The 24840-nt window shown below is 42.1% G+C and overlaps 1 protein-coding gene across 4 annotated transcripts in view; it reads left to right on the top strand.

Moving 5' to 3' along the window:
• Nucleotides 1–231: 231 nt before the first annotated feature.
• LOC124142042 (slit homolog 2 protein-like) overlaps nt 232–24840 on the top strand; it is a 177078-nt gene continuing 152469 nt past the window's right edge. For all 4 annotated transcript variants that reach the window (XM_046510289.2, XM_046510290.2, XM_046510291.2 and 1 more), the window contains exons 1-3: nt 232–993; nt 15850–15921; nt 18480–18551. In XM_046510289.2, coding sequence (XP_046366245.1) covers nt 794–993; nt 15850–15921; nt 18480–18551 — 344 coding nt within the window. In that variant the 5' untranslated portion in view covers nt 232–793. The remainder of the gene's footprint in view (nt 994–15849; nt 15922–18479; nt 18552–24840) is intronic.

Genomic DNA, 24840 nt, shown 5'->3' with positions numbered 1-24840 from the left:
TTTCAATATCCTAGCGGTTCCACACCTGCTGAGAAGTTGGCAAGATGTCGCGATTTTACCAGATATAAATAAATAAGTAGCGAAGTGTCCAAGCCATTGTCACCGCGGGGGCCTTATCTTTAATAACACAGAAAGTGTGCAGCCTGAAGCAGTCAGTTCCCGATATGAATTCAAAGCTTACATTAGCTGTCATTCATAGCTCGCGACCAACATGGGCGATCCTACACACGTCGTACAGTTAGATGCCTAGCCGTTGTTCAATTATTGTAGAACCAGCCCCACGTGAAATCCCCTCTCACACAACCGATTTGGTGCGCAACAATATTAGGACCGTACCATTATCGCTGCGAACAGGCGCGATGGTTGTACCCCCTTCGACACAATGCATTCGCCCATGGTGTAGTGCGAGATTGTAGTACTACCAACTTCAGTGTGTAGAGAAGGTCTACTATGAAAGCATGCATGGATGTGGCCGGGAGTGGATTGTTTCTACCTTAAAGGCATAAGTCTGATCTATGATTCCTTGGCTGATTTTAAGCGAGTAAACTTGGCCGATTAAACCGGTTGTTAGTGTTGTGAACAATCGGCCCTCAAGGTACAAAATAGAGCGAGCGACGGCTGATCGCGCTTTGCTTGCGAGCGCTGTTAAAGGGGCAAGTGATGTGCTGGGTCGGCGTTATGCAGGATTTACCTTGGACCTAAATCGTTGTGGATTACGTTATATCGAGCGTATTTTTGTTTCTTTGCAACCTACCTCATTCTGTGGATTGTGAATGAAAGAATTTTCTCCAAAATGAGCCAGTTTTGGAAAGGTGTGGATTTACCTGTGTTTAACGCAGTTTACCTGTGTTTTCTACTTCTAACGTTGTGTGTTTCGTGGGGGGAGAGCCGATCTTGCCCCCGGGAGTGCTCCTGTCGGAACAAATACATCGACTGCAGCTTCAGAGGACTACTGTATGTTCCTTCGGATATACCTAATGATGTCGAGAAATTGTAAGTCAAACATGCATTATGAAGAGTACATTGAATGAATGATGGATGAAATATAGTAATATTAGAATTATTTTCAAACTTAACTTTAATAAGTACATTTTACGAGCACATTTATCCCTTTTAAAAGATGTACCACGCTTATATTATTTCGTATTATTTTAATAAGTTTATGTAAAAACTCACAGTACCGCATGCTCTTTTAGTTGACCAGCTTATGAAATCACAATTCAAATTATTACCTTTGACATTTTTTATATCGATGATTACAAGAAATACGAGAGTATCATGTCCCCCAAATTACATGTATAACGGAATTCAGGATCACCTGCGTTTGTATAGTCCGTAATAAGTGACACATATGTAATACTTTAATGTAGGTACAAACGGGACACTAGAAAACGAAAGCATGAATCGTCACGTGGTCGGTCTGTCGTGTTTGGGTATCCCCATACTAGGTCAGTTGTAAGTTTCAGATAGGCTTCTGTCAACTGAACTGTCAGTCTGTCGTTGTCTATTTCTCAGGGCGCTACACGTTACAGCCGTTCAGAATATGTTCCGACATCAATTTGCGTGTACATAGCGCCTCACCTAGTTGTCAGTGTCCCTCCATCACCTTCCAGGGCCCGAGATAATAGAATTTACCTGTAATATAAGCACTAGTATATTTACACTTGTCATTAAGGTTACTGGGTAGGTAGAGTTACAAGTATACGTCGCGAACCGATATAATTATGAAATAGACCTGTTGTCGATTTCATTGAGAAATGTATATCTTGATACAACTGTCAACAGCTTAGTCGGGTCGAGTTGCAGCTTTACAACGTAACATACTTGTAGGTAAAGTAGTTTGAACTATTTGTCTATTCAACAAATGTCATCACCGTCGCTCGTCGCTTTTCCGTGTCGGCCAAACCGTGGCACGATACGCGTGAGATGTATACAATCCAACAGTCGAAAAATATGCAGGGAGGCCTCTGTTATCTTATGAACGCTTCTGCATGTGTGATTATGTCTGCATGCTAGTAGTGTACACCACACCGCTCGCTTGTATCATTACCCGGTGTCATGCTACATGGCAAAAGTTGCTAAGATCGTCTTTCACGAAGGCATGTACGACACTTCACAATAACGAACAAACGCTGTGATATGCGACTCTTTTGCCGTTTATAGGATAATGCATGTTCGCGGAAAGTTCGATATTCAAACATAAATGACTTTCTTACAGCTTAAACAACTGTCTTTTTCTGGAAGGGCGTGTCGCGTTAGTGGTTATTATTTTAAGATTCCGAAACGCTTGTTATGTATGTAACCTGGTGTATACTGATTGTGTGCTGCATGGACAGCCCTAATGACGTGGTCTTCGGCGTCGTCATCTCCACCACGGAAACATTGTTACAAGTCATATTCAATCCCTGGAGACAATGCTGTAACTATCGTATGTGTCTTGGTTCCGCCATTATAATCCAAGGATATAAACAAAGGATATAAACCATGATATAAACCACGGATATGAAACATGGATATAAATAAGGGATATAAACCTACTCATATGATCCTACCATATTCCTCCACCTCTATGACCTCGTAAAATTCATACCTCCATACGCAATAGAGCATTCCTGTAAATGTATTGCTAGACCTAAAGGGTCGTATAAGCGTGCAGCTAAACTTAGAGCATTCGTATAAATGCATAGCTGAACCTAAAGCATTCTTATACATGTATACGTAAACCCAGAACATTCGTATAATTCTATAGCTGAGGCTTTAACCAAGAGCATCCGTATAAATGTATAGTAAAACGAGCATTCGGGGAAATGTATAGCTAAACATAAAGCATTCGTGTAAATATATAGCTAAACTTAAAGTTTTGTGTAAATGTATAGCTAAACCTAACGTTTTTGTGTAAATGTATCAACGCTTAGCCCAGTTATATGGAAGCAGGGCCATACCAAAAGCCTTCAGCAGAACCTATGTTAATCTTAGCAGAGAGCATCGTGTGATGTACCGTTACATTTAAAGCATTCGTGGAAATGTATAGCTAAACCTAAAGCATCCGTGTAAATCTATAGCTAAGCCTAAAGTTTTTGTGTAAATCTATAGCTAAGCCTAAAGTTTTTGTGTAAATGTATAGCTAAACCTAACGTTTTTGTGTAAATGTATCAACGCTTAGCCCAGTTATATGGAAGCAGGGCCACACCAAAAGCCTTTAGTAGACCATATGTTAATCTTAGCAGAGAGCATCGTGTAATATACAGTTAAATTTAAAGCATTCGTGGAAATGTATAGCTAAACCTAAAGCATCCGTGTAAATCAATAGCTAAGCCTAAAGTTTTTGTGTAACCGTATTGGTAAACTTAAGGTTTTTTTTGTGTAAATGTATCAACGCCTAGCCCAATTATATGTATACAGAGCTATATCAAAAGCCTTTAGCAGAGCATATGTTAATCTTAGCAGAGAGTATCGTGTAATGTACCGTTAAACTTAGATCAATCGTGTAAATGCTGTCATCTAACCCTGAATCGCTCGTCCATGGATCTAAACCAGAGGTTGGTAGGCTATAACAACGCATTAGGTATATAGATATCGTGTACATGTACATATACCTGGGATATTTGGTATATCTAAACCTACAACAGGTATATCTGAACATAACGATTAATGTATGTGTATATCTGTTACAAGGAACGCTGCCTTGTATATACGTGTGTCTATAACCTTGGGCGTCACAGTACCCCATGCACAGCAGTGCTTAACAGAACGTCCACAGCCGAAATACTTACCCCCACTCCATATAACGACCCCACACGGCATCCCACTACCGTTATATCAAGACGTTTTAAAGAGTATTTTCGCTACCTCACACCCAACTGTCAAACAACGCTGTGTGATGTTTTTACGTTTAAAAAACTCTGACGTGGAACGTTCTGCTGGACGATTATAGATGACACCTTGAATAAAACCACATTAAAAAGACCGTGTAACGCAGTAGTTGGCGATGGGTATACCTGATACGTAGAACACCCTTCCCGTAGACGCCTGGTTTTAGCGTATATCACTTTCATGTCGGTGTAAAGTATTTCCACGGGGGTGTAACAGTTGACAATGTGTGGCGATAAGAGGTCGCTCACTTTAATACTTGACTAGAAGGGGTTACGTTCGAGGCACATTCACCCTGTTATCGATAATCTCAAAGTATATATTTACTTCCCTAAGAAATTCTTATGCAGTGGCTTACGATGTAGAGTATCTTTGTGACAGGGGTGGTTTGTTGAATTGTTCTTCGGGGAGATAGGTATCTCGTTTGTCAGGCTTGACATGGGTTTGGTCACTGAAACATTCTGACTGGATTTTTGTCATTTTGGTCATTCCTGATATTAGGTTACAAAAGGGAACATTTTTTAGAGATGGGAATTTGGCACAAATTACACGTTTTGTGTTTGGTGATTGCGAAGTATGCATTAACACAATGTTATCTCGTTCACTTGTCCTGAAACACATTAAGTTCCGGGTTAGAACTGTCTTCAGCAACCCACGCTTGTCGGAAGAGGCGACTATGCTTGTCGTAAGAGGCGACAAACGGGAACGGGTGGTCAGGCTCGCCGACTTGGTTGATGCATGTCATCGTATCCCAGTTAAGTGGATCGATGCTCATAATGTCAATCACTGGACTGTCTGGTCCAGACTCGATTATTTACAGACCGTCGTCATATAGCTGGTTCATTGCTGATCGCGGTGATAAACAACAAACAAACAAACCTGTCCCGATCGCCACTAGGTTATCACCAGGAATGGTTACACGACTTTTACAAGCTTATTCCATGTAACTATTATTTGCAAAAACAAACAAAATATCACAGAAAAATATTATATATTCCGTTAACAATATAGGTATTGGCATATACTGCGTGTTTTATAGATTTTCTTTCTTTTAGAGACAAATCATTCACGACTCTCAAAACATATGACAATTTCTCAGTTCAGCTTATGGCAACACTGATCACGTGATTGTCAACTGACATTAACTCTACAAATTAAACATTTAAACGTCGCCTTTTTAATGAAAACCTACACTCAGCTGAAACGGAGCACTCTCAGCTTGAAGCGACGTCAAAACTATAAATAATTAAAGACCTCTGTAGCTAATCAAGTTAATTTAATTACTTCATACTCGGCACGCACTAAAACCATACACAATTTGAACCCATCACACGTAGGGGCTTAACGCGGAGCATCCTTATATCAGAGTTTCATCTTCCCTCGTACACTCGAGTAACCAGTGTTACCCTATACGACGCTTAATGGGTTAAGGTGAATTAACCTTATGTTACATACACTAATTACACGCCCAGATTAACGCGAGTTCAATCGCGCTATTTCGAATACCTTATACCAGCAGGCTGGGCTTACGTCGCACGTGTTACGCGAAGTTGCTGCCGATGTAGGGGTCTGCACTTGTCTACCCTCACAACATCGGAAATCAAAGTGTTATGGTTACGGAGTTTATTCTCAGAGTTTACTAACCCTTATCATTGACTTCACCGGAGTATTAACCAAAATTTTGTTGTCGTAATTCAGGATTTTATTGGCTGTCGCAGACTCTTCTATTAGATTGTATTATAATGTCCATATGATTTATCGCATCCATATTATTTTATCGTTTCGAATAAATTTTTGTGATCCGAGACGAATTGGTTTGAGGGGAGGGTGTATATTGGATTGGAATTTAGTTTCATGGGTGTGTTTGACAATTTGAGGTGTCTCAGTAGATAAATCTGTTTGCAAACTTATGTAAACTTATGGGGTTGGTGGTGGTTCGAGCTCGGCCGCGTCATACCAAAAGACGTTAAAAGATGTAATTGTTGTTACCCTGCCTGGCGCTCTGCAGTAATGGGAAAACACAAGGACTAGTAGTGAGTGAGTGAGTGAGTTAGGTTTAACGCCGCTTTTAACATTATTCCAGTTATATCACGGCGTGTCAGCTTAATGTGGGAGGAAAGCCCGAAGTGATGCAGGTCTCAGACGTTTACCACTTCGGTTTAACCCACGAGCACGGGTATGGTGCTGACAAACCTAGAAACATAATCGGGGCGAACCGAGATCGAACCCACAAACAAGGACTAGTAGCACTCACGCTCACACACTCACTCAAACACACGCAGGTTACACGTCGCATGTAAGCGCAATAATCTTGAACGCGAAGTTAAACCCCAATTCACCTCACCTCAAAGAGTGTCGTGTTTCAGAATGTCCTTTGTTGAAACTTGATTTTTAAAGAAAGAACAAAAAACAAGGTTGAATATAATAATATGCGCTTCGTGGTCATCCCACACTACGATCCGATACAGCGCGTTCTCAACGCGCCACGACTAAATACAGTCACTAAGTGTAGATCGAACCAGAATGTAATGAAATCCCCTTTAGACATGCCACTGAAAAGTGTTTTTTTTATCTTTCAAATACCATTTAACAAATCAATTTTAATGAATCCAAAAATAATACGAGATTAAGCAGCTGACTTTTTCAACTGAGCGACTGGTTGAAATATTTTACAAAAAATCTATAGTTTTCACGCAGGCCTGAGCGTTGTCGACGCAACTCTGAAATCGTTGTATCAGCATTATACAGAGAATCTTACTGTACATCATAGAGCCGCCTATAGTCAACATCTTGTTTATGGCGCTCAATCGATACTCCAAATGACGTTCCGACAGACAGCGTGGCACGCTACAAAATTAAACTTAGCTCGTTCATTAAACAGCTCAATGAATCAAGCCTATTTTGGATGTTATTAAAACAGACGAACAAGAGAAAACATATCTATGTCACGTGACGTCATAAATCTTTACTTTCGTTTTTTACACGATGTGAGGACAAGGATATTGATACTTAATATTGAATTCCTGTTCTGTAGGACTCCATTCCGCCGTCCTTGTATCCTTGAGTGGCTCTTGTCTCAAGCATGGCAGACGTAGATCACGAACAGTGATGTTGTATTAGATAGCATCGGGGAATTTTGTATGAATGAAATAACGTATGCCTCCGGTAGGGCAGGTACGGAAGCCTTTTAGGGCCATTTGTTTTTTTGTTTTTTTCGCGAAAAGGGTAAGGATGTCCTGCCTACGGAAGCCTTTTAGGGCCATTTGGTTTTTAAAAAAAATTCGATACCATCTTGAAATTTCAAGATACTAAGTTGAAATTTCAAGATAGTATCTTGAAATTTTAACATAGTTTCTTGAAATTTCAACTTAGTATCTTGAAATTTCAAGATGGTATCGAATTTTATTTAAAAACCAAATGGCCCTAAAAGGCTTCCGTAGGCAGGACATCCTTACCCTTTTCGCGAACACCTGGTGTCATCACTGATTACCAGTGATCCATTCATATAATTTTCATCCTGTTTTACTATTTTCGCCCAATGGAATCTGTTTGGTCAGATAATGGTTATTCTCTGGCGTTGAAGTTTTATATTTAATTTCACAGAACATATGTGTTGTTGTGTTTTCGAATTATTTTTCAAAATAGTGGATTGGTTACGAAATATGTGTTTCGGTAAGTGGTTCAAGTGTCTGTTGGTAATATGGTTTTCCCGTCTCACCAAATGAGTGATGGCACCAGGTGTTCGAGAATAGGGTAAGCATGTTCTTCCACATCAAGCCGCCTCCGTGGTCTTGTGGTAGAGCGTCCGCCCGGAGAGCGGAAGGTCCGGGGTTTGATCCCCGGCCGCGTCATACCAAAAGACGTTAAAAGATGGTACTTGTTGTTACCCTGTCTGGCGCTCGACATTAAGGGGCTAAAACAAGAACTGGTGGACTCGGAGTCAGTATACTGTGTCTGAGTGGGGTATTCATGTTAAACTTCGGCATGGTATCTCAGTGAGCTAGCACTATAAATCGGCATCAGTCCGGAGTAGTACCAGCAGCCACACAAACACACACACACGTGCATGCACGTCGCTATATAAGTGCAGTAATCTTGGACGCGACGTTAAACCCAATTTCACCCCACCTCTTACACATCAAGGTGGCGGGGGAAGGTAAAGTGGGGTTATAGTTGCGTCCAGGATTATAGCATATATATAGCAACGACCATATAACAGCAAGTATCTTTTGAAGTCTTTTGGTATGACAAGGTCGGTGATCGAGCCACTGACATTAGGCTCTCTGGGCCGACGCTCCATAAACTAGACCACGGTGAGATGTGGTGAAATGTATCTTAACGACGCTTTCAAAATTGTTGCTTGGGCTTGTGTTTGTGGCTGCGTGTACTAGTCTGGAATAATGCCGATTTATAGTGCTAGCTCACTGAGATACAATATCGCAGTTTATCATGAAGACCCCACTCAGACACAGTATACTGACTCGGCGCCGACAGTCCTTGTCTTAGCCCCTTTTGCCGAGCGCTAGACAGGGTAACAACAAGTACCATCTTTTAACGTCTTTTGGTGTGACGCGACCGGGGATCGAACCCCGAGCAGACGCCCAGCCACAAGACCACGGAGGCGCTCACTATGAACGAAAATGACAATAACTGAGAATATCTCAACTACCCAACTCTTCTCAACAACTTAACTCCTAAACTGCTCAATACCCAAACCCCTCAATTCCCCAACTCAACTCCCCAACCCTTCAACTCCCCAACCCCTCAACTCCTAAACTGCTCAACACCCCAACCCCTCAACTCCCCAACTCCCCTCAGCACCCAAGCTGCTCAACACCTCAACTCCCCTCAACCCCTCAGCACCCAACCCTTCAACTCCCCAACCCCTCAACTCCTAAACTGCTCAACACCCCAACCCCTCATCTTCCCAACTCCCCTCAACCCCTCAGCACCCAAGCTGCTCAACCCCTCAACCCCTCAGCACCCAACCCTTCAACTCCCCAACCCCTCAACTCCTAAACTGCTCAACACCCCAACCCCTCAACTCCCCAACTCCCCTCAACCCCTCTGCACCCAAGCTGCTCAACACCTCAACCCCTCAATTCCCAAACTCAGCAACTCAACTACCCAACTCCTCTCAACATCTTAACCCCTAAACTGCTCAACTCCCCAACCCCTCATCTGCTGAACTCCCAAACTCCACTCAACAAATCAACACCCCAACCCCTGAACTCACCAACCCAACTACCAAACTACTCAACAACTCAACTCCCCAACTCAGAGACGTGTTGGAAAGAAAGAGTCTCACGTAGTTTGTTTTCTCCTTAAATGTAAACCTCATAAAAGAATCAACAAGACGCCCATATGGAGTTGCGGAATAAGACACTGCATTACGTTCACATCTTACGTCACCGGACCATGTTGTCGAAAGAGCCCCGTGTCTGATGGAGCTGGGCGATGACGCTCACCAACGTCCACAACGCTAAATCTCAACTTCTTGAAAAATCACTGACCTGCATACATGACCCTTGCACGTCAAGATGCAATCTCGAAATGTCCGTTACATAGCGTCTCTAACAGACGCTGAAGATAAGTGCGCCAAACCTTGTCATGCTAAGATTAGAACTCGCGTCTACATGATCAGGACTTGTGTAATCTCCACCGGGACATGTTTCCTTGAAAGTTATCTCCCCTTATCTCGGCCAACAATTACTTTCGCCCCTCATTACAGACTTAACCCTTTAGGTGCGAACGTTATCGCAGTGAACTCCATTTGAATACACCATGTAATGTGTTAGCTGTCTGTATCGGGTACATTAAGCACACATGTGGCTTTTCCATATCACAGTGACACAATGAAATGCGTACTTTTAGGTTGGTCCAAAATGGCTGACATTGCCCAGTTGCACATAACTCAAGCTGGCATTTTCTAACTGTCTACAATAGTCATATTGCAGGGCGGTGTCATTAAAACAAGCGCTTATCTTCAGACAAAACCAGTCCGCAGTACAGTATATTACGTTTCTTGTGATAACAAAAATGGTTATTTTAAAGTGATTTCTGAATTAAGAAAACGAAAGGTGTGCAGATTTGCGATGCTCCTATAGCATTATGAATATCACTCGTGTACTCGCCTTTCCCAAGTGACCTTTACTATCTGTGAGGAGTGTTGTACGTTATACTCGTATACTACGACTTATCTAAAGTTGTGGACTTCCAATCGATCGTCGATAATGTAAAACTAATTAATAATTATTTAGACCCGTGAAGATCCGGGTAGAGAATAGGTCTTCAGCAACCCATGCTTGTCGTAAGAGGCGACTAACGGGATCCGGTGGTCAGGCTCGCTGACTTGGTTGATGCATGTGATCGTATCCCAATTGCGTAGATCGATGCTCATGATTTCAATCACTGGATTGTCTGGATCGAACTCGATTATTTACAGACCGCCGTTATATAGCTAGAGTATTGCTGAGTGTGGCGTTAAACTGCAAACTAAAAAAAACCGAATTATTTAAGGTTGTGGTATTTCAGTCGATCGTCATTAATGTAACACTAATGAATGTTAACTTTGCAGCGTATCATTTACACCGCTTTCCGCGTTACCTGACTGATATGAACACCTGTCCTGACTTTGTTAAGTTTTAGATATTGTCATATCAACGTGTTTGTGAAAGTAACTGACAAGGATACAATAACCTCCCAAATTGTATTAACAATATTTATTATACGAACATATGTCCCGAGGTGAAACATATACAATGTCATGAAATTGAAATTTCATTTAAATTATTTGGTTTTGATTGAGTTTCATTTGGGTGACTGCTATGACGCACACTTCCCCGCGTTCACGTTTGCACGGGTGTACATTTCGGTGACCTTTGACCGCATCACACGTGTCCCCAATTGCCGGACATCAGATCTGGACTTTTGTGTATGTTTTTATTTCCGTGTCCAGCCCCTATGAAAAGTTATGGTCAATCAGACTGACCTTTTAAGCTTCCCAGGGACCTTTAGTCCAGTCTGCTATGATTAGAATCTAAAATGTCCCAGGGAATATGGCACTCCATATCAATTGGCTTTGATTTAAGTTGGCTCCAACATCCTAAATCGTAAATTGCAGACCAAGTCAGATTTTTATGGTCAGATGGCCAGAGACTGAAAGACGAACCTCTGTGAAAATTGCCAATTTCACACCAGAAATGAAGTTTGATGGACGCCAAGCCTCCCAAATCTAAGCCGAAGAAATCGGGCGCCGAAACCTATTAGCATAACTGGGAAATCAAATATTATAATATATGTACAAAAACTATACAGTAGCGTCAAAGGAAATATACAGCTTTACACAAGCTCTCTAAAACTCTTATTTTTGGCTATACCAAGTGATGATAATATCTCTTTGGCGACGGAGGGAGTTATAATTTAACTTCTCATCGACATTATTTCAGCCATGTAGCAACGATTTTCACCTTCTAATCAACGACGTGTAACGAATTGCGATCTTAGCGAATTCATTTCAAGGTTCCCCCGAACGAGTTATAGCTCAACTTAAAGGAAGTCGTCGAGCGATGTCCAAATGAAGTAAGACCTAAAGTATCACGTGACCGAAATACGTAACAATGAAGCTCCTTTGAGCACAGAATATCAGTGTTATAACCCCCATTGGGATTGTGTAAAAAACCACCATTTGCCTAAAATAGCACTGTAATGTAAGCCTCGTTTTTCGATAAAGCAGAGCCTGGTAGAAACGATTGATGACTACCTTTAATTGTTTGTATAACAGTAAAGAAAAGGATGCACGTGACAGTAACTTTGAGGAAAGGTTATGAAGTACAAAAACACCATCTAACAGACAGAATCAGAAGCTATGAAATATGTTCTAGCTGCATCGTGTCTATATCACAGTAGACATGCTCCCGAGTCGATGTTTGTAACTGAAACTAACATGAATGTAAAAGCCTAACCACGCAATGACCTTTGGCGTAAACACACACTACAGATGTGATTTATGAACTGATCACTTGTAATAATTTACCATTTGACAAGGACAACAGGTATCGATGAGAAAGTGTGAAGCTGATTTATAAGCCGCGTTGTACAATAGCCCCCTATTAACCGCGTTGTACAATAGCTCCCTATTAACCGCGGTGTCTTCTACACGGTTCGAGGACAAAACTGTAATTTTTTTCCGAAAGGTCAGAGGACCGTGCAGGGGATATACAGGGATAAACAGACAGTTGTTGTATTGGGAGTTTTTTAAACCCCGCACACATCGCCCAAATCGTCCGATCGTATGAATCACCCAGACCAACGATGTATTTTAAGAACATTATTCCCACAATTTAAATCCGACCAACCCGACTTGGGGTGATGAATGAGTATGGTTTTGCACTGCTCAGCAACTTCCTACCTCAGCAGGGCATGTCATACAAAGAGAGGCCACATATGTGGGAATCGAACCCGGCCTTTCGGCTTGACGAGCCAACGCTTTAACCACTAGACTACATACCGCCACCGATTTATGATGAAAACATAAACCCTCCCTGTACCATTATTTATTAACTGACATTTTGAATTGCGCAGATGACCTGGCTGTGAAAGTGTTTTTTTCGCTGGAGGCATTTGCACGGTTTTCTTGAAAGACGAGCTAGGAATTCTAGGTCAAGCCATCAGTTTTTCCCTATAGTGTGTTAGGTTGGTTGGTTGGTTGGTTGGTTGTTTTACGCCGCACTCAGCAATATTCCAGCTATATGACGGCAGTCTGTAAATAATCGAGTCTGGACCAGATAATCCAGTGATTAACATCATGAGCATCTATCCACGCAATCGGAATCAATGACATGCATCAACCAAGTCAGCGAGCCTGACCACCCGATCCCGTGAGTCGCCTTTTACGATAAGCAGAGTCGCCTTTTACGGCAAGCATGGGTTGCTGAAGACCTATTCTATACCCCGGATCTTCACGGGTCTAGTGTGTCAGGGCGTCTGTCGACATCTGTGGATCCTAGAGCAGCTCGAAACAACACGTGACCATATATGGGATTTTAATAGAACTAATACACCTAAATCAAGCCTGGATCATACAAACCAGTGATCGATAGCATGAACAACAGCCATGCCATCGGTTTGCGATGCCCACAACCAGCCTGGCCACTCGGTGTAACCATCCGATCCTCAATTTAACCTTTTCGCGAACACCTGGTGTTATTACATTTCCAGTGATCCATTTATACTAATTTCACCGCTACGTTACATTTTCCGCCAAGTGGAATCTGTTTCGCTGGAAAATCGAGACAGGTTGTTCCCGCGCGTGTGTATGCTTGTTCTAGTCCGGACTAATGCTGGTTTTATAGTGCTAGCCCACTGAGATACAATGCCACAGTTTAACATGGACACACCACTCAGACACAGTATACTGTCTCCGAACCGACCAGTCCTTGTTTAGCCCCTTAATGCCGAGCGCCAGACAGGGTAAGAACAAGTACCATCTTGTGGTGAGGTTTAATGATGAGGTTTTTTATTTACGAAAGACATTCGGGACTTCTTCCTAAGAGCAGTATTATATATTGGGTACTTGGGCCCTTCTCTGTCTCAGAAACCCCACGGTAGATACGGATGCTGTGTGGAAAGATCGTTCTTGGCAACATGTTTGGAGCATGTTATAGGAAACAGATCACAATGTTAAAGTTTCGCGTACATTTGTTCAGTGGAAATGTCAACGTTGACACACATCTCTACCGCCACTCCACTTAGCACTGCAACATCGGATACTGTTAATGTGATTGCGTTCTCCATTGGGCAAAATTACAATGATGACGTTTAAGTACTAAGCGATTAAGATATTCATTTTCAAACGCATAGATAGAACCGATTATACGCCACGAAATACATTTTAAGTTCACACGACTGCAGTTATTGAAGAAGGTTATTGAAGTCTCGGTTTGAAAGTGCAGGAATCTGGAAAATTTTAAAACAGAGAAACTCTTAAGTGTGATTTGTAAGCAGAAGAAAGAAAATGCGTAATACATTAGAGGCTATGGCTCTCGTTCTTGTGAAGTTCGTTTCGGTCATGGGGAATAAGAATTGTAATGGTAATTGTCCCCCCGGGGAAATACGTCGGGAAATGAAGAGATAGAAACGATTCTGGTTCGCTGGTGATTCTGTCCCATAGCAGTAGACTTTAACAAGTCTCTAAGACAATACTTATTAGTTAAATTATAATTATATAATACCACGTAGTAGCGTCAAGTGCTTTATGAAAAACATAAATTACCCCAAGGCTACAGTAACGGTTACCTGATCCAATAAAGGATTTCGTAACGGTTTGTCCTTGTCAAATAGACGTTCAGTTGAGCCAACAACGCTTGCCCCGATACAAAAAGAATTCGAGTGAGCCAATAACGGTAACACTGATCCAGTAAAGGATCCATTGAGCCAATAACGGTTACACTGATCAAATAAAGGATCCATTGAGCAAATAACGGTAACACTGATCCAATAAAGGATCCATTGAGTCAATAACGGTAACACCGATCAAATAAAGGATCCATTGAGCCAATAACGGTAACACTGATCAAATAAAGGATCCATTGAGCAAATAACGGTAACACTGATCCAATAAAGGATCCATTGATCCAATAACGGTAACACTGATCAAATAAAGGATCCATTGAGCAAATAACGGTAACACTGATCAAATAAAGGATCCATTGAGCAAATAACGGTAACACTGATCCAATAAAGGATCCATTGAGCCAGTAACGGTTATCCCGATCAAATACTGATTTCGTTGAATTTCGATTCCAATAAATGTTTTGATGGGTCAGTTGCAGTTGCGCTGATAAAAAAGGGTTGCCCTTGTCTAAGACAGTTGCCCTGACGTGGTAAAGATTGTATGATTACTCTGTGGTCCCTCAGCGCACATTCCTCGTAACACCTCCACTGACACACTGGCTTGCGTCTCAGGGGTCGGTTTCACAAAGCGGCCGTAGCGCTAAAGTGATCGTAACTTCCATACTTTAACATAGAATTACGACTGTTTTAGAGCTATACACAAAAAGTGCATGCTCCCCAAAAATGATTTTAAAAATCCTAGGCATTGGTGGGCAGGTGTTAAATGCTGCTTTTTAGTATTTTTCTTAATGCAGTCATGGGTAATTGTTAAAACACAGTAACACGTAGATGTTGAATCGGTGGTGTTGAATGCAGTAGTGGGCGAGTATTGAATGATGTAACTGATGGTTGATGGATCAGTAATGGGCGAGTGTGGAATACAGTAATGGGCGAGTGTGGAGTACAGCAATGGGCGAGTGTGGAGTACAGCAATGGGCGAGTGTGGAATACAGTAATGGGCGAGTGTGGAATACAGTAATGGGCGAGTGTGGAGTACAGTAATGGGCGAGTGTGGAGTACAGTAATGGGCGAGTGTGGAGTACAGTAATGGGCGAGTGTGGAATGCCGTAATGGGCGAGTGTGGAATACAGTAATGGGCGAGTGTGTAGTTCAGTAATGGGCGAGTGTGTAGTACAGGAATGGGCGAGTGTGGAGTACAGTAATGGGCGAGTGTGGAGTACAGTAATTGGCGAGTGTGGAATGCAGTTATGGGCGAGTGTGGAATACAGTAATTGGCGAGTGTGGAGAACAGTAATGGGCGAGTGTGGAATACAGTAATGGGCGAGTGTGGAATGCAGTAATGGGCGAGTGTGGAGTACAGTAATGGGCGAGTGTGGAGTACAGTAATGGGCGAGTGTGGAATGCAGTAATGGGCGAGTGTGGAATACAGTAATGGGCGAGTGTGGAATGCAGTAATGGGCGAGTGTGGAATACAGTAATGGGCGAGTTTGGAATGCAGTAATTGGCGAGTGTGGAGAACAGTAATGGGCGAGTTTGGAATACAGTAATGGGCGAGTGTGGAATACAGTAATGGGCGAGTGTGGAAATCAGTGTGGTTGTATAATTGTTCTGTTTTCTTCTTCACAGGGATTTACAAGGAAACAACCTGACGGTTATACGAAGATCTGACTTTGAAGGGATGAAGAAACTCAGGATACTGTAAGTCTTGCTACACCATGCACAACCGGTGCTTCCAGTGCAGATTAAACGGTTTAGGAAACGCAAATCTAGGTCATTCCTGCCGCCTGCACTGCATGTACATGTTGAAAATAATATATTTCCGTGGTCCATGCGTTTCGTACTGGATGTGACGACTATGACAGTACAAAGGTCACACGCCTCTGCTGTACCACGTGCTGGATATGATAGGATGCAGGTCGTTACAGTGTCACTCATAACACTGTTCTTATTTTGACCGTGAAAAAGGTTGTCATTGTTCAAAAGTGAATATCTGAGTGAGATGGTATATCAAATAATTTCTCTTTCAAACTTTTCAGTAATTGCCACTGTTCATACACTGTGGTTGCATCACCCTTAAGACCGCCTCCGTGGTCTAGTGGTAGAGCGTCCGCCCGGAGAGCAGAAGGTCCGGGGTTTGATCCCCGGCCGCGTCATATCAAAAGACGTTAAAAGATGGTACTTGTTGTTACCCTGTCTGGCGCTCGGCAATCAGGGGCTAAAACAAGAACTGGTCGGCTCGGAGTCAGTTTACTGTGTCTGTGTGGGGTATTCATGTTAAACTGCAGCATGGTATCTCAGTGGGCTAGCACTATAAATCGGCATCAGTCCGGACTAGTACAAGCAGCCACACACACACACACGTGCATGCACGTCGCTAGATAAGTGCAATAATCTTGGACGCAACGTTAAACCCAATTTCACCTCACCTCACCTGCATCACCCTTAAGGCAAATCTCCCCCCAAACAGTCACTCTTTGCAACGTTAGCATGGGAAATTAAGGTTAAATCTGAGTTTATTGAAATAAATTTCATTTTACGTATGGAACTTCCCCGTTATTCTTCACACATTAGTTGTGTATAAAAGTTTTCCTTCTTAACAAGACTTAAAATATTTTTTGCAATGCGGATATTATCAAAACACAATTTAAAAAGTGACTCTTTGCAACGTTAGCATGGGAAATTTACGTTAAACCAGAGTTTATTAATATACATTTCATTTTACGTAAATAACTCCACCGTTGTCGTTCACACATTAGTGGCGTACAAATGTTTTGTTTCCTAACAATACATGTAATGATTTTGCAATGCTGATATTATCCAAACATTATGTAAAAAGAGACATATTTTTAAAAGAAACCGTTAGAATCAAGATGTTATTGTGTAAAATGACGTGGTCACTTACTCGACGTCCTAGACATGGTGATGTCACGATATGCCCCGTAGTCAGGAATTGTCTTCAAAGCCAGTCGCATTGTTCTATTGTCTTCTATCAACTGTAGTATACGCGACAATAAGGAGCCACTTATGAGGCGATAACACTCCGATAGATGTGAGTTAATGTTATGTTTTCAGCACTCGGATATTGATTAGGGTAGAAGTATGTCAATAGCCTCCAGATACGACACGGGCTTCACGTGCTTCGCGTGAATCCGTCGCTAACTAGGAACGTTGTTTATTGCAGAGATGTAAACGACCTGTCGCTTGTCTGGGACAGTGAATGCATTATAGTTATTAAAGCTGAATATACTGAGTGAGTGGGTGAGTGAGTGAGTTTGGTGTTACGCCGCTTTTAGCAATATTCCAGCAATATCAAGGCGGGGGACACCAGAAATGGGCTTCACACATTGTACCAATGTCGGGATTCGAACCCATGTCTTCGGCGTGACGTGCGAACGCTTTAACCACTAGGCCCCCTGAATATACTGACAAAACGATTATCAATCCCTAACTTGTAAAACAGGACTGTACGTTGGTATAACAACTTTTCAATCCGAGAAATATTTCTGAAAGTCGTTATTGTGTTTAGTTTTGTTTGTTGTTTAACGCCGCACTCAGCAATATTCCAGCTTTGTGACCGCGGTCTGTCGATAATCGAACCTGGACCAGACAATCCAGTGACTAAGATCATGAGCATCGATCTACACATTACTGTGTTAAACAGGAATGTTTTGTGAAGAAGGATTTCTTTAAGATTATCCTAGATAAGGGCACAGTTGTTTGAGGAAATTGTAATACACTGGATCATTACGATACGCTTTCGAAAACTTATATGTTATTGGAGACGTATTTATGTGAGATAATGAGTATGATATTTCTCGCAGGACAACTTTTCATCCTCAGTGGTTTATTTGTTTCTTGACAAAAGGGGCGTGGGGTAGCCTAGTGCTTAAAGCGTTGGCTCGTCACGCCGAAGACCCGGGTTCGATTCCCCACATGGGTACAAAGTGTGAAGCCCATTTTCCCGTGTCCCTCGCCATGATATTGCTGGAATATTGCTAAAAGCGGCGTAAAACCATACTCTCTCTCTCTTGACAATAATGCTCCGTCATATCAACCTCGGAATCATCTTCCCGAGGCAAGGGAGTTAACTGAAACTGGACTTTTATAATCAGTTAGCTCCCTTCCCTCGGGAAGATGCCTCGGAATATAATGTCATTGACATATATCTCCGATGATATACAGCCTACCATATGTAAACCGCCTCATAGCATCCAAATGTAGTTGAATGCGTCTAAAATTTTTTTTTTTCTTCACAGCCAACTATTGGACAACAAGATACGTACAATCGAGAAGGGAGCGTTTGTGAATCTGGTCAGCATGGAGCGCCTGTGAGTAGTTGCTCTTCACATTATACTCCTGTGTATATTCATATCTACTTCAGACGGAGCCAGTCCGCTATCAGATGACGACCCGAGGTCGCCAGCGTCACCCCTACCCCCCTGGGTAACGGGTGGGGTGACAGTATTAGCCATACATAGTTCTCGGTGTTGGATTCTACTATCGAATGTTCAGTCAAGCTAAAAACTCAAGCATCTCAAATAGCTATTTTCCAGACCATCCTGAAGTAGGCATGACAGACAGCTTACCGGTTAGAATCGCGCCCTCCTCCTGTTCTACAACACCTTTAAACTAAGAACACCAACAAATATACACACTCTGAAACCACGGCTTGGAAGAACACCCCTTGTCTTTCTCACAGTCTCTGAACCATATTATTTTCCCTTCTGCTCAGTCCTTTCTGGAATGCCCTAAATGAAGCAAGTCTAGATTTTCCTTAGGTTCAGAGACTAAGCGTTAGTCTGGAACACCCCATCCTCTCCACCAAAGGAACTCGCGCAAAATCACCCACACTTAAACACTTGTAGTGATTGAGGTTTTACGGCGCTTTGAGCAATATTTCAACAAAACATAGGAACATCAATGTTGGCATATCAGACTAACACTTAGTCTCTGAAAATAATTAATTTAATAGAAACAAACAACTCCATATAAATTGAAAAGGATCCCAGTGAGATGGGAGATTCAGAACCTGAACCTGTGGAAAATCTAGACTTGCTTCGTATGGAGCAATAGCATATCATTAAGGGCTAGGTGGAAGGGAAAATAATATGGTTTCGGGACTGTGAGACAGACTTTAAACATCTATGCATTGTGCATTGCTGGGATTCCATTAGCCTTGTTCCAAGGCTGTACTGAAAGAAAAGCCTATGGCTGTGTAGTAATTCTATCCTCCTACAGGGCAAGTCTAGATATGTGGACAGTACAAGAACCCCAGTCTCTTATACAACCTGTTCTTATTATTTACATTATCTAGAAATAATGATTTGCAATGATAAATTATGCCTTAGAGACTTGTGCAAGTCTAGGATTTCATCCATTGCCGTCTTTGGGGTGGCCCGAACACTAGGCTACACCAATCGCCCGAAACACCTCCAGTAAGACCAACAACATCCCCCATCCGCATCTGTCCACCTCGAAATAAATACAGCATACGCACACAGACACATACTTTTCAACTTGCATAACAACACGAGTAGAGTATCCGACAACGACATTACAGTCATAAATCTCACATGTCTTCCTAAGAATATTAGAACCCCCATGATGTAATGTAGTTTAAGAGACTGTGTGAGAGTTACCGAGATCTGTCTCCGAGTTGCTTGTTGACATTATTAGCGGATATGACTCAGGCTCCTCGATCAGGTCAATGCAGTAAATCCCTAAGTAAATCATGACTCACAGTTCTACCTGAAAATTGATATTTATCCTGAAGACGAAGTATCATAGCTGGAGTACACGAGGCGGACCGCGTGAACAGCTTTAGAAACTCGTTTTCGAGAAGACTAGTCCTAAGGACTAGTGTACACGTTATTTCACTCGTCGTCAGAGTTTGTAGCTAGTGCTGCTTGATTTTCTCTCTGTTTTATTCAGTTCAAATTTTGGGCAAATTATAACCCTCATGTATTACAAGTCAATAAGGACCATCATTGGGTTTTGACTTGCCCTCAGCACAATTTGGTTGTCTCGGGCTAGTGGACAAGCGTGAATTTCGAAGGCTGGTCTCCTGAAACTGTAGTGCCCTGTACCTGCAGCCGATGGAGGGAATTTTCAGTCTGTGTGAAACTACTGATAAACCATTGATTAACGCCAGGTGTTATCACTGATTTTCAGTGATACATTCATATGATTGTCACCACAATTGTGTCTATTCTCCACTTTCTACTGCCAAGTTAGTCCATATATTTTTTGCAACCGCATGCTTAACAATTGCCGGAGCACGTTGAACCAAACACTCCTCTTATTCACATGATGATATAAATTCAGAGAAAATATTATTACACGGTCAAGGCCAACCTTAGCTGCCAATAACATGTGTATACAATTTTTATATACCTGTCAATCAAATCAGTGGTCACAACACTTGGCGGTTATCATTGGTAACCTAGTACCTATTAGCCCGGGGGGTCGGGTTATCGGGTAGAAAGTCTATCAGTCAACACCCCGGGGGGACGTGGCCCGTGAAACGTCTCCCCCAGAGGGCGTTTGGTTACCTGTCACTGGGTCGGTAGGTCTGCCTCAGGTTAAAACATCATTTGACAGCTTCTGTTCGCCTCTACCGTTTGCGCATTCCAGAGAGGAACCCAGTGTCCATTGCCACGGACCAATGCCTAGATAATGAATAGGTCATGTTTAGCCGATTAGACAAGCATGATTTGTTGTGTCATTGATATAGCATGATCTTGAAGTGTTGGTGTGTAGTGAAAGCACAGGTAACAATTTCCCAGTAAGGTTAAAAAAAAATCAAATCTTATCAGGTCAATATTTACTTTAACAAAGTTCGATAATATTTATCAAAGCCAATACGTTTTCAGGTTTTTCTTTGAAAGAGCAATGCTTACCATAACATAATTCATCATTCTGTTGCGCACAGGAAGAACGCGTTTTAAAACACATTAGGAGCCTTGGGTTATGAAGAAGCGATTCATTTGAACCATTCTCTCAGCTGTAGTGAGCGAACAGTTGCTTGAATGTCATGGCAAACTGTGAATGATGTTATCTATGTGAAATCTCCAGGCTTTGTTTTCTAATAGCCGACTGCCGGAAATGGCTTCAGTTTACAAGCAGTTCGCGAATAAAAGAATGTTTATCTGGGATAGAGAACATGCAATGTTGACCAGAGTTCGCAATGCAAGACGAAATGTGAGCCTATCCTATTCTGAGACGCACACTTTCGCCAAGTCAAACTATCCATAATCAGCTTAGCAATGACCACAACACGGCGGTCAGACAAGGAGACGATAAACATTGCTGAGACCCCCTCTATTCATTGCTCCAGCATTATCAGTGCCCATCGCCACCCAACTCATCCGTTATGCGAAGTATCGGCGACGGGCGCTTGCCAAGCCCGACACACCGAGTCCCGTGTACACAGAATATGAATTTGATCATACGTATCTGTCTGTAGGTCGTGTACCGTAGGACCTCCAGTCAGAAGCGTCAACATCTGACCAGGTTCCTTCTTAGCAAAATAAACAGGCGATTGTACTGTTGCTTACTGAAGATGTTTGTGGACGGTTATAACACGTTAGTCGGGGAGGGTTTGATGAATGGGGTTTATTATTGGAGACACGTGATACGGGTTTATTGTTATTGAGAACACTCGTATATTATAAACAGTAAGCACATTTTCACAAGGCTGTTTTAGTTGGTCCATTACTTTATATAGAGCCATTAAGGAAATGTAGTCGACAAGGGCCACTTGCAGTCACGTTTATAACGTGCTGTGTTTCGGTTCACAGGTTTATAACCTCCGATATATACATCGAAGCCCTTTTAATATGGGGGCAATATTTCTTGCGAATTAACACTAGATTAAGGAATCATTAGTACGGAGTAATATTCAGTTGTATTCACATCGACATGGCGAAATCCACTGTGACGTATTTAGATCACATGTTACTTTTGGTCCTCCAGCCTTTTGGTATCGGTCGATGCCTTCCTTTACCAGCAGTTGTCTTGAATGAGGTCATTGAGGATGGTCAGGCCTGAAGTGCTTTTCGGCTTTCGCTTTTTGTGTTTTTTGTCTTCATGGGGGCACTGGTGTTACTGACGTTTGAAGTGATAATGCACTAGTTTATGACGGACATTATATAGCTAATCAAGATGGCGATGTTCACGTCGACGATGGTAACGTTGACGTTATCACAGCAGCTCTGCAAACCTGCCACGAACACACAGAGAGTCACGTTCTACCCTAACGATCACTACACGCACATCTGAGTGATAGTATCTATCGAAATGTTTATGTAAAGCTTTGGAAAATCGGAAAATACCCTATCAAACACTAGCCGCCAATGCGCGTTTGACGCCGCCAATTCAGCAGGAACTAGGATGTTTATGACGACCGTGAGCTCCCAGCAAGGTTCTGAGTCTGCGGTTCTAAGCTAACACAAGATGTGATGATATCTACACGACGAGTCTACACCTAAATGACCCCCCGTCTTCTACAAGTCGAAACTAAAGGCGTTTCTTTAAATGATGGAATTCTTTATTCTAGCCAACGCGCCAACACAAACAAAGGTACGAACCTGATCCTAAATGGCTGAAAGTTTATATGTTGCAGTGGCTGAGCCTCCGCTTCTTCGTCCCGCAACAATCGATAACACACGCATTAGAAGGGAATCTTGAAATAAATATTGCTTCCGACAAAAGGATCATTTTAAAATTATGCCCTTACATCAACTAGGCTTTGTCATCGGAGACTGAAGTTTACAATCAGCTGTATCGGAGGAACCCGACTCGTCCTGAAACACGAAGCGCCCTAATTCTTCCTCCCAAAGGCCGCGATGTGCTGTGTTCTCAAAGAAATAACACTGTAGGTCTTTTACAGGGTTACAGTTAGGGTGACGTTGACAGCGTGTGCCTTCCTGCACTAGCAGACATTTACGTACCATCGAATAACAACACTAGAAGACACTCTCTGTTCACATGCTAGGATACCATTAGAACACCTAACGATGTCATCAGGTATTATCAGTAGAACCTTCTACAGTGTCATCAAGTATTGTCACTAGAACACTCTACGGTGTCATCAAGTATTATCACTAGAACATTCTACGGTGTCATCAAGTATTATCACTAGAACACTCTACGGTGTCATCAAGTATTATCACTAGAACACTCTACGGTGTCGTCAAGTATTATCACTATAATACTCTACGGTGTCATCAAGTATTATCACTAGAACACTCTACGGTGTCATCAAGTATTATCACTAGAACACTCTACGGTGTCATCAAGTATTATCACTAGAACACTCTACGGTGTCATCAAGTATTATCACTAGAACACTCTACGGTGTCATCAAGTATTATCACTAGGACACTACGGTGTCATCAAGTATTATCACTAGAACACTCTACGGTATCCTCAAGTCAGACTCGCACAAGCTTCTAAAGCAATAATCATAAGTTTAAAATCATAAGTTCTAGGTTATGTAAATAATAAGAACAAGTTGTCCCCACAAGAGACTGGAGTCCCTGTACTGTCCACATATCTAGACTTGCCTATTAGGAGGAAAGAGTTACGACACATCCATGGACTTATCTTTCAGTACAGCCATGGAGCAAGGCTATCCTCTAAGGCACCACACGACATATACAACAAGGTTATAGTTCACTATATTAAAATAAATCTCGGGAAAGTAAAATTTATAACTTTGTTAAATAGATAAATGACCTTGTCGCCAATTAAATAATAATTAAACTAATTGTAGCCCAGGCCAGTAAAATTTATTGGTCAGCAACTCCTAAACTGTATTCTCCAAATGTCACTGCCGTCTATTTCACGCCGTGATTAACTGTACACGGCCTGAGTGAGGCCTGTCTGGTTATATTCCCGGCCAGGATGTTACAACAGGGAGGGGGTGGAGCATCGCCAATTACAGTTACGCCATCCATCTCTGACCCCCCTGAACTTCCCTTGTCCTCTCAATACCCGCATGACCTTACTGACCATTGGCAACAGCCATAATTTGAAAGAGTTACGAACGTGGATGTCGTTTACATGGGCGACTGTGGCCTTCATGTATGAAGTATAGGCGATCTCCTGGACGTGGCTTCAGTTAATATGTTTCTATTCTGACATTTAATTGAGATAAATGAGATTAACATGAGATGAGGTATGTACAAATATGTTCTTTAATAAGATGGTGTTCGCAGCGTCGGTACTCAATGTGCAACCCTAGACTGCAACTTCTACTAACCCAAACCCTTTGTTTGGTCTGTTTGTTTGATGTTTAACGCCAGCTATATGACATCGGTCTGTAAATAACCGAGTCCGAACCAGACTTCCAGTGATTGACATCATGAGCATCGATCCACACACTTGATGACGATACGATGACATGCATCAACCAAGTCAGCGAGCCTGACCACTCGATCCCGTTAGTTGCCTCTTACGACAAGCATAGTCGCCTTTTAGGCAAGCATGAGTTGCTGAAGACCTATTCTACCGCGGATCTTTGTAAAAGATGATGGTTCATCCCTTGTGTAACGTTTAATGTAAGGTACTCGGGTATATTTGAAATCATATTTGTATCTATGTTGTATTTTTGTA

The sequence above is a fragment of the Haliotis rufescens genome, unplaced genomic scaffold (assembly GCF_023055435.1).
Source record: "Haliotis rufescens isolate VD_foot unplaced genomic scaffold, xgHalRufe1.0.p SCAF_81, whole genome shotgun sequence".
In the NCBI taxonomy this organism is placed as follows: Eukaryota; Metazoa; Mollusca; class Gastropoda; order Lepetellida; family Haliotidae; genus Haliotis; species Haliotis rufescens.
Note: the sequence above shows the minus strand (reverse complement) of the source record. Positions and strands in the feature narration are given on the sequence as shown.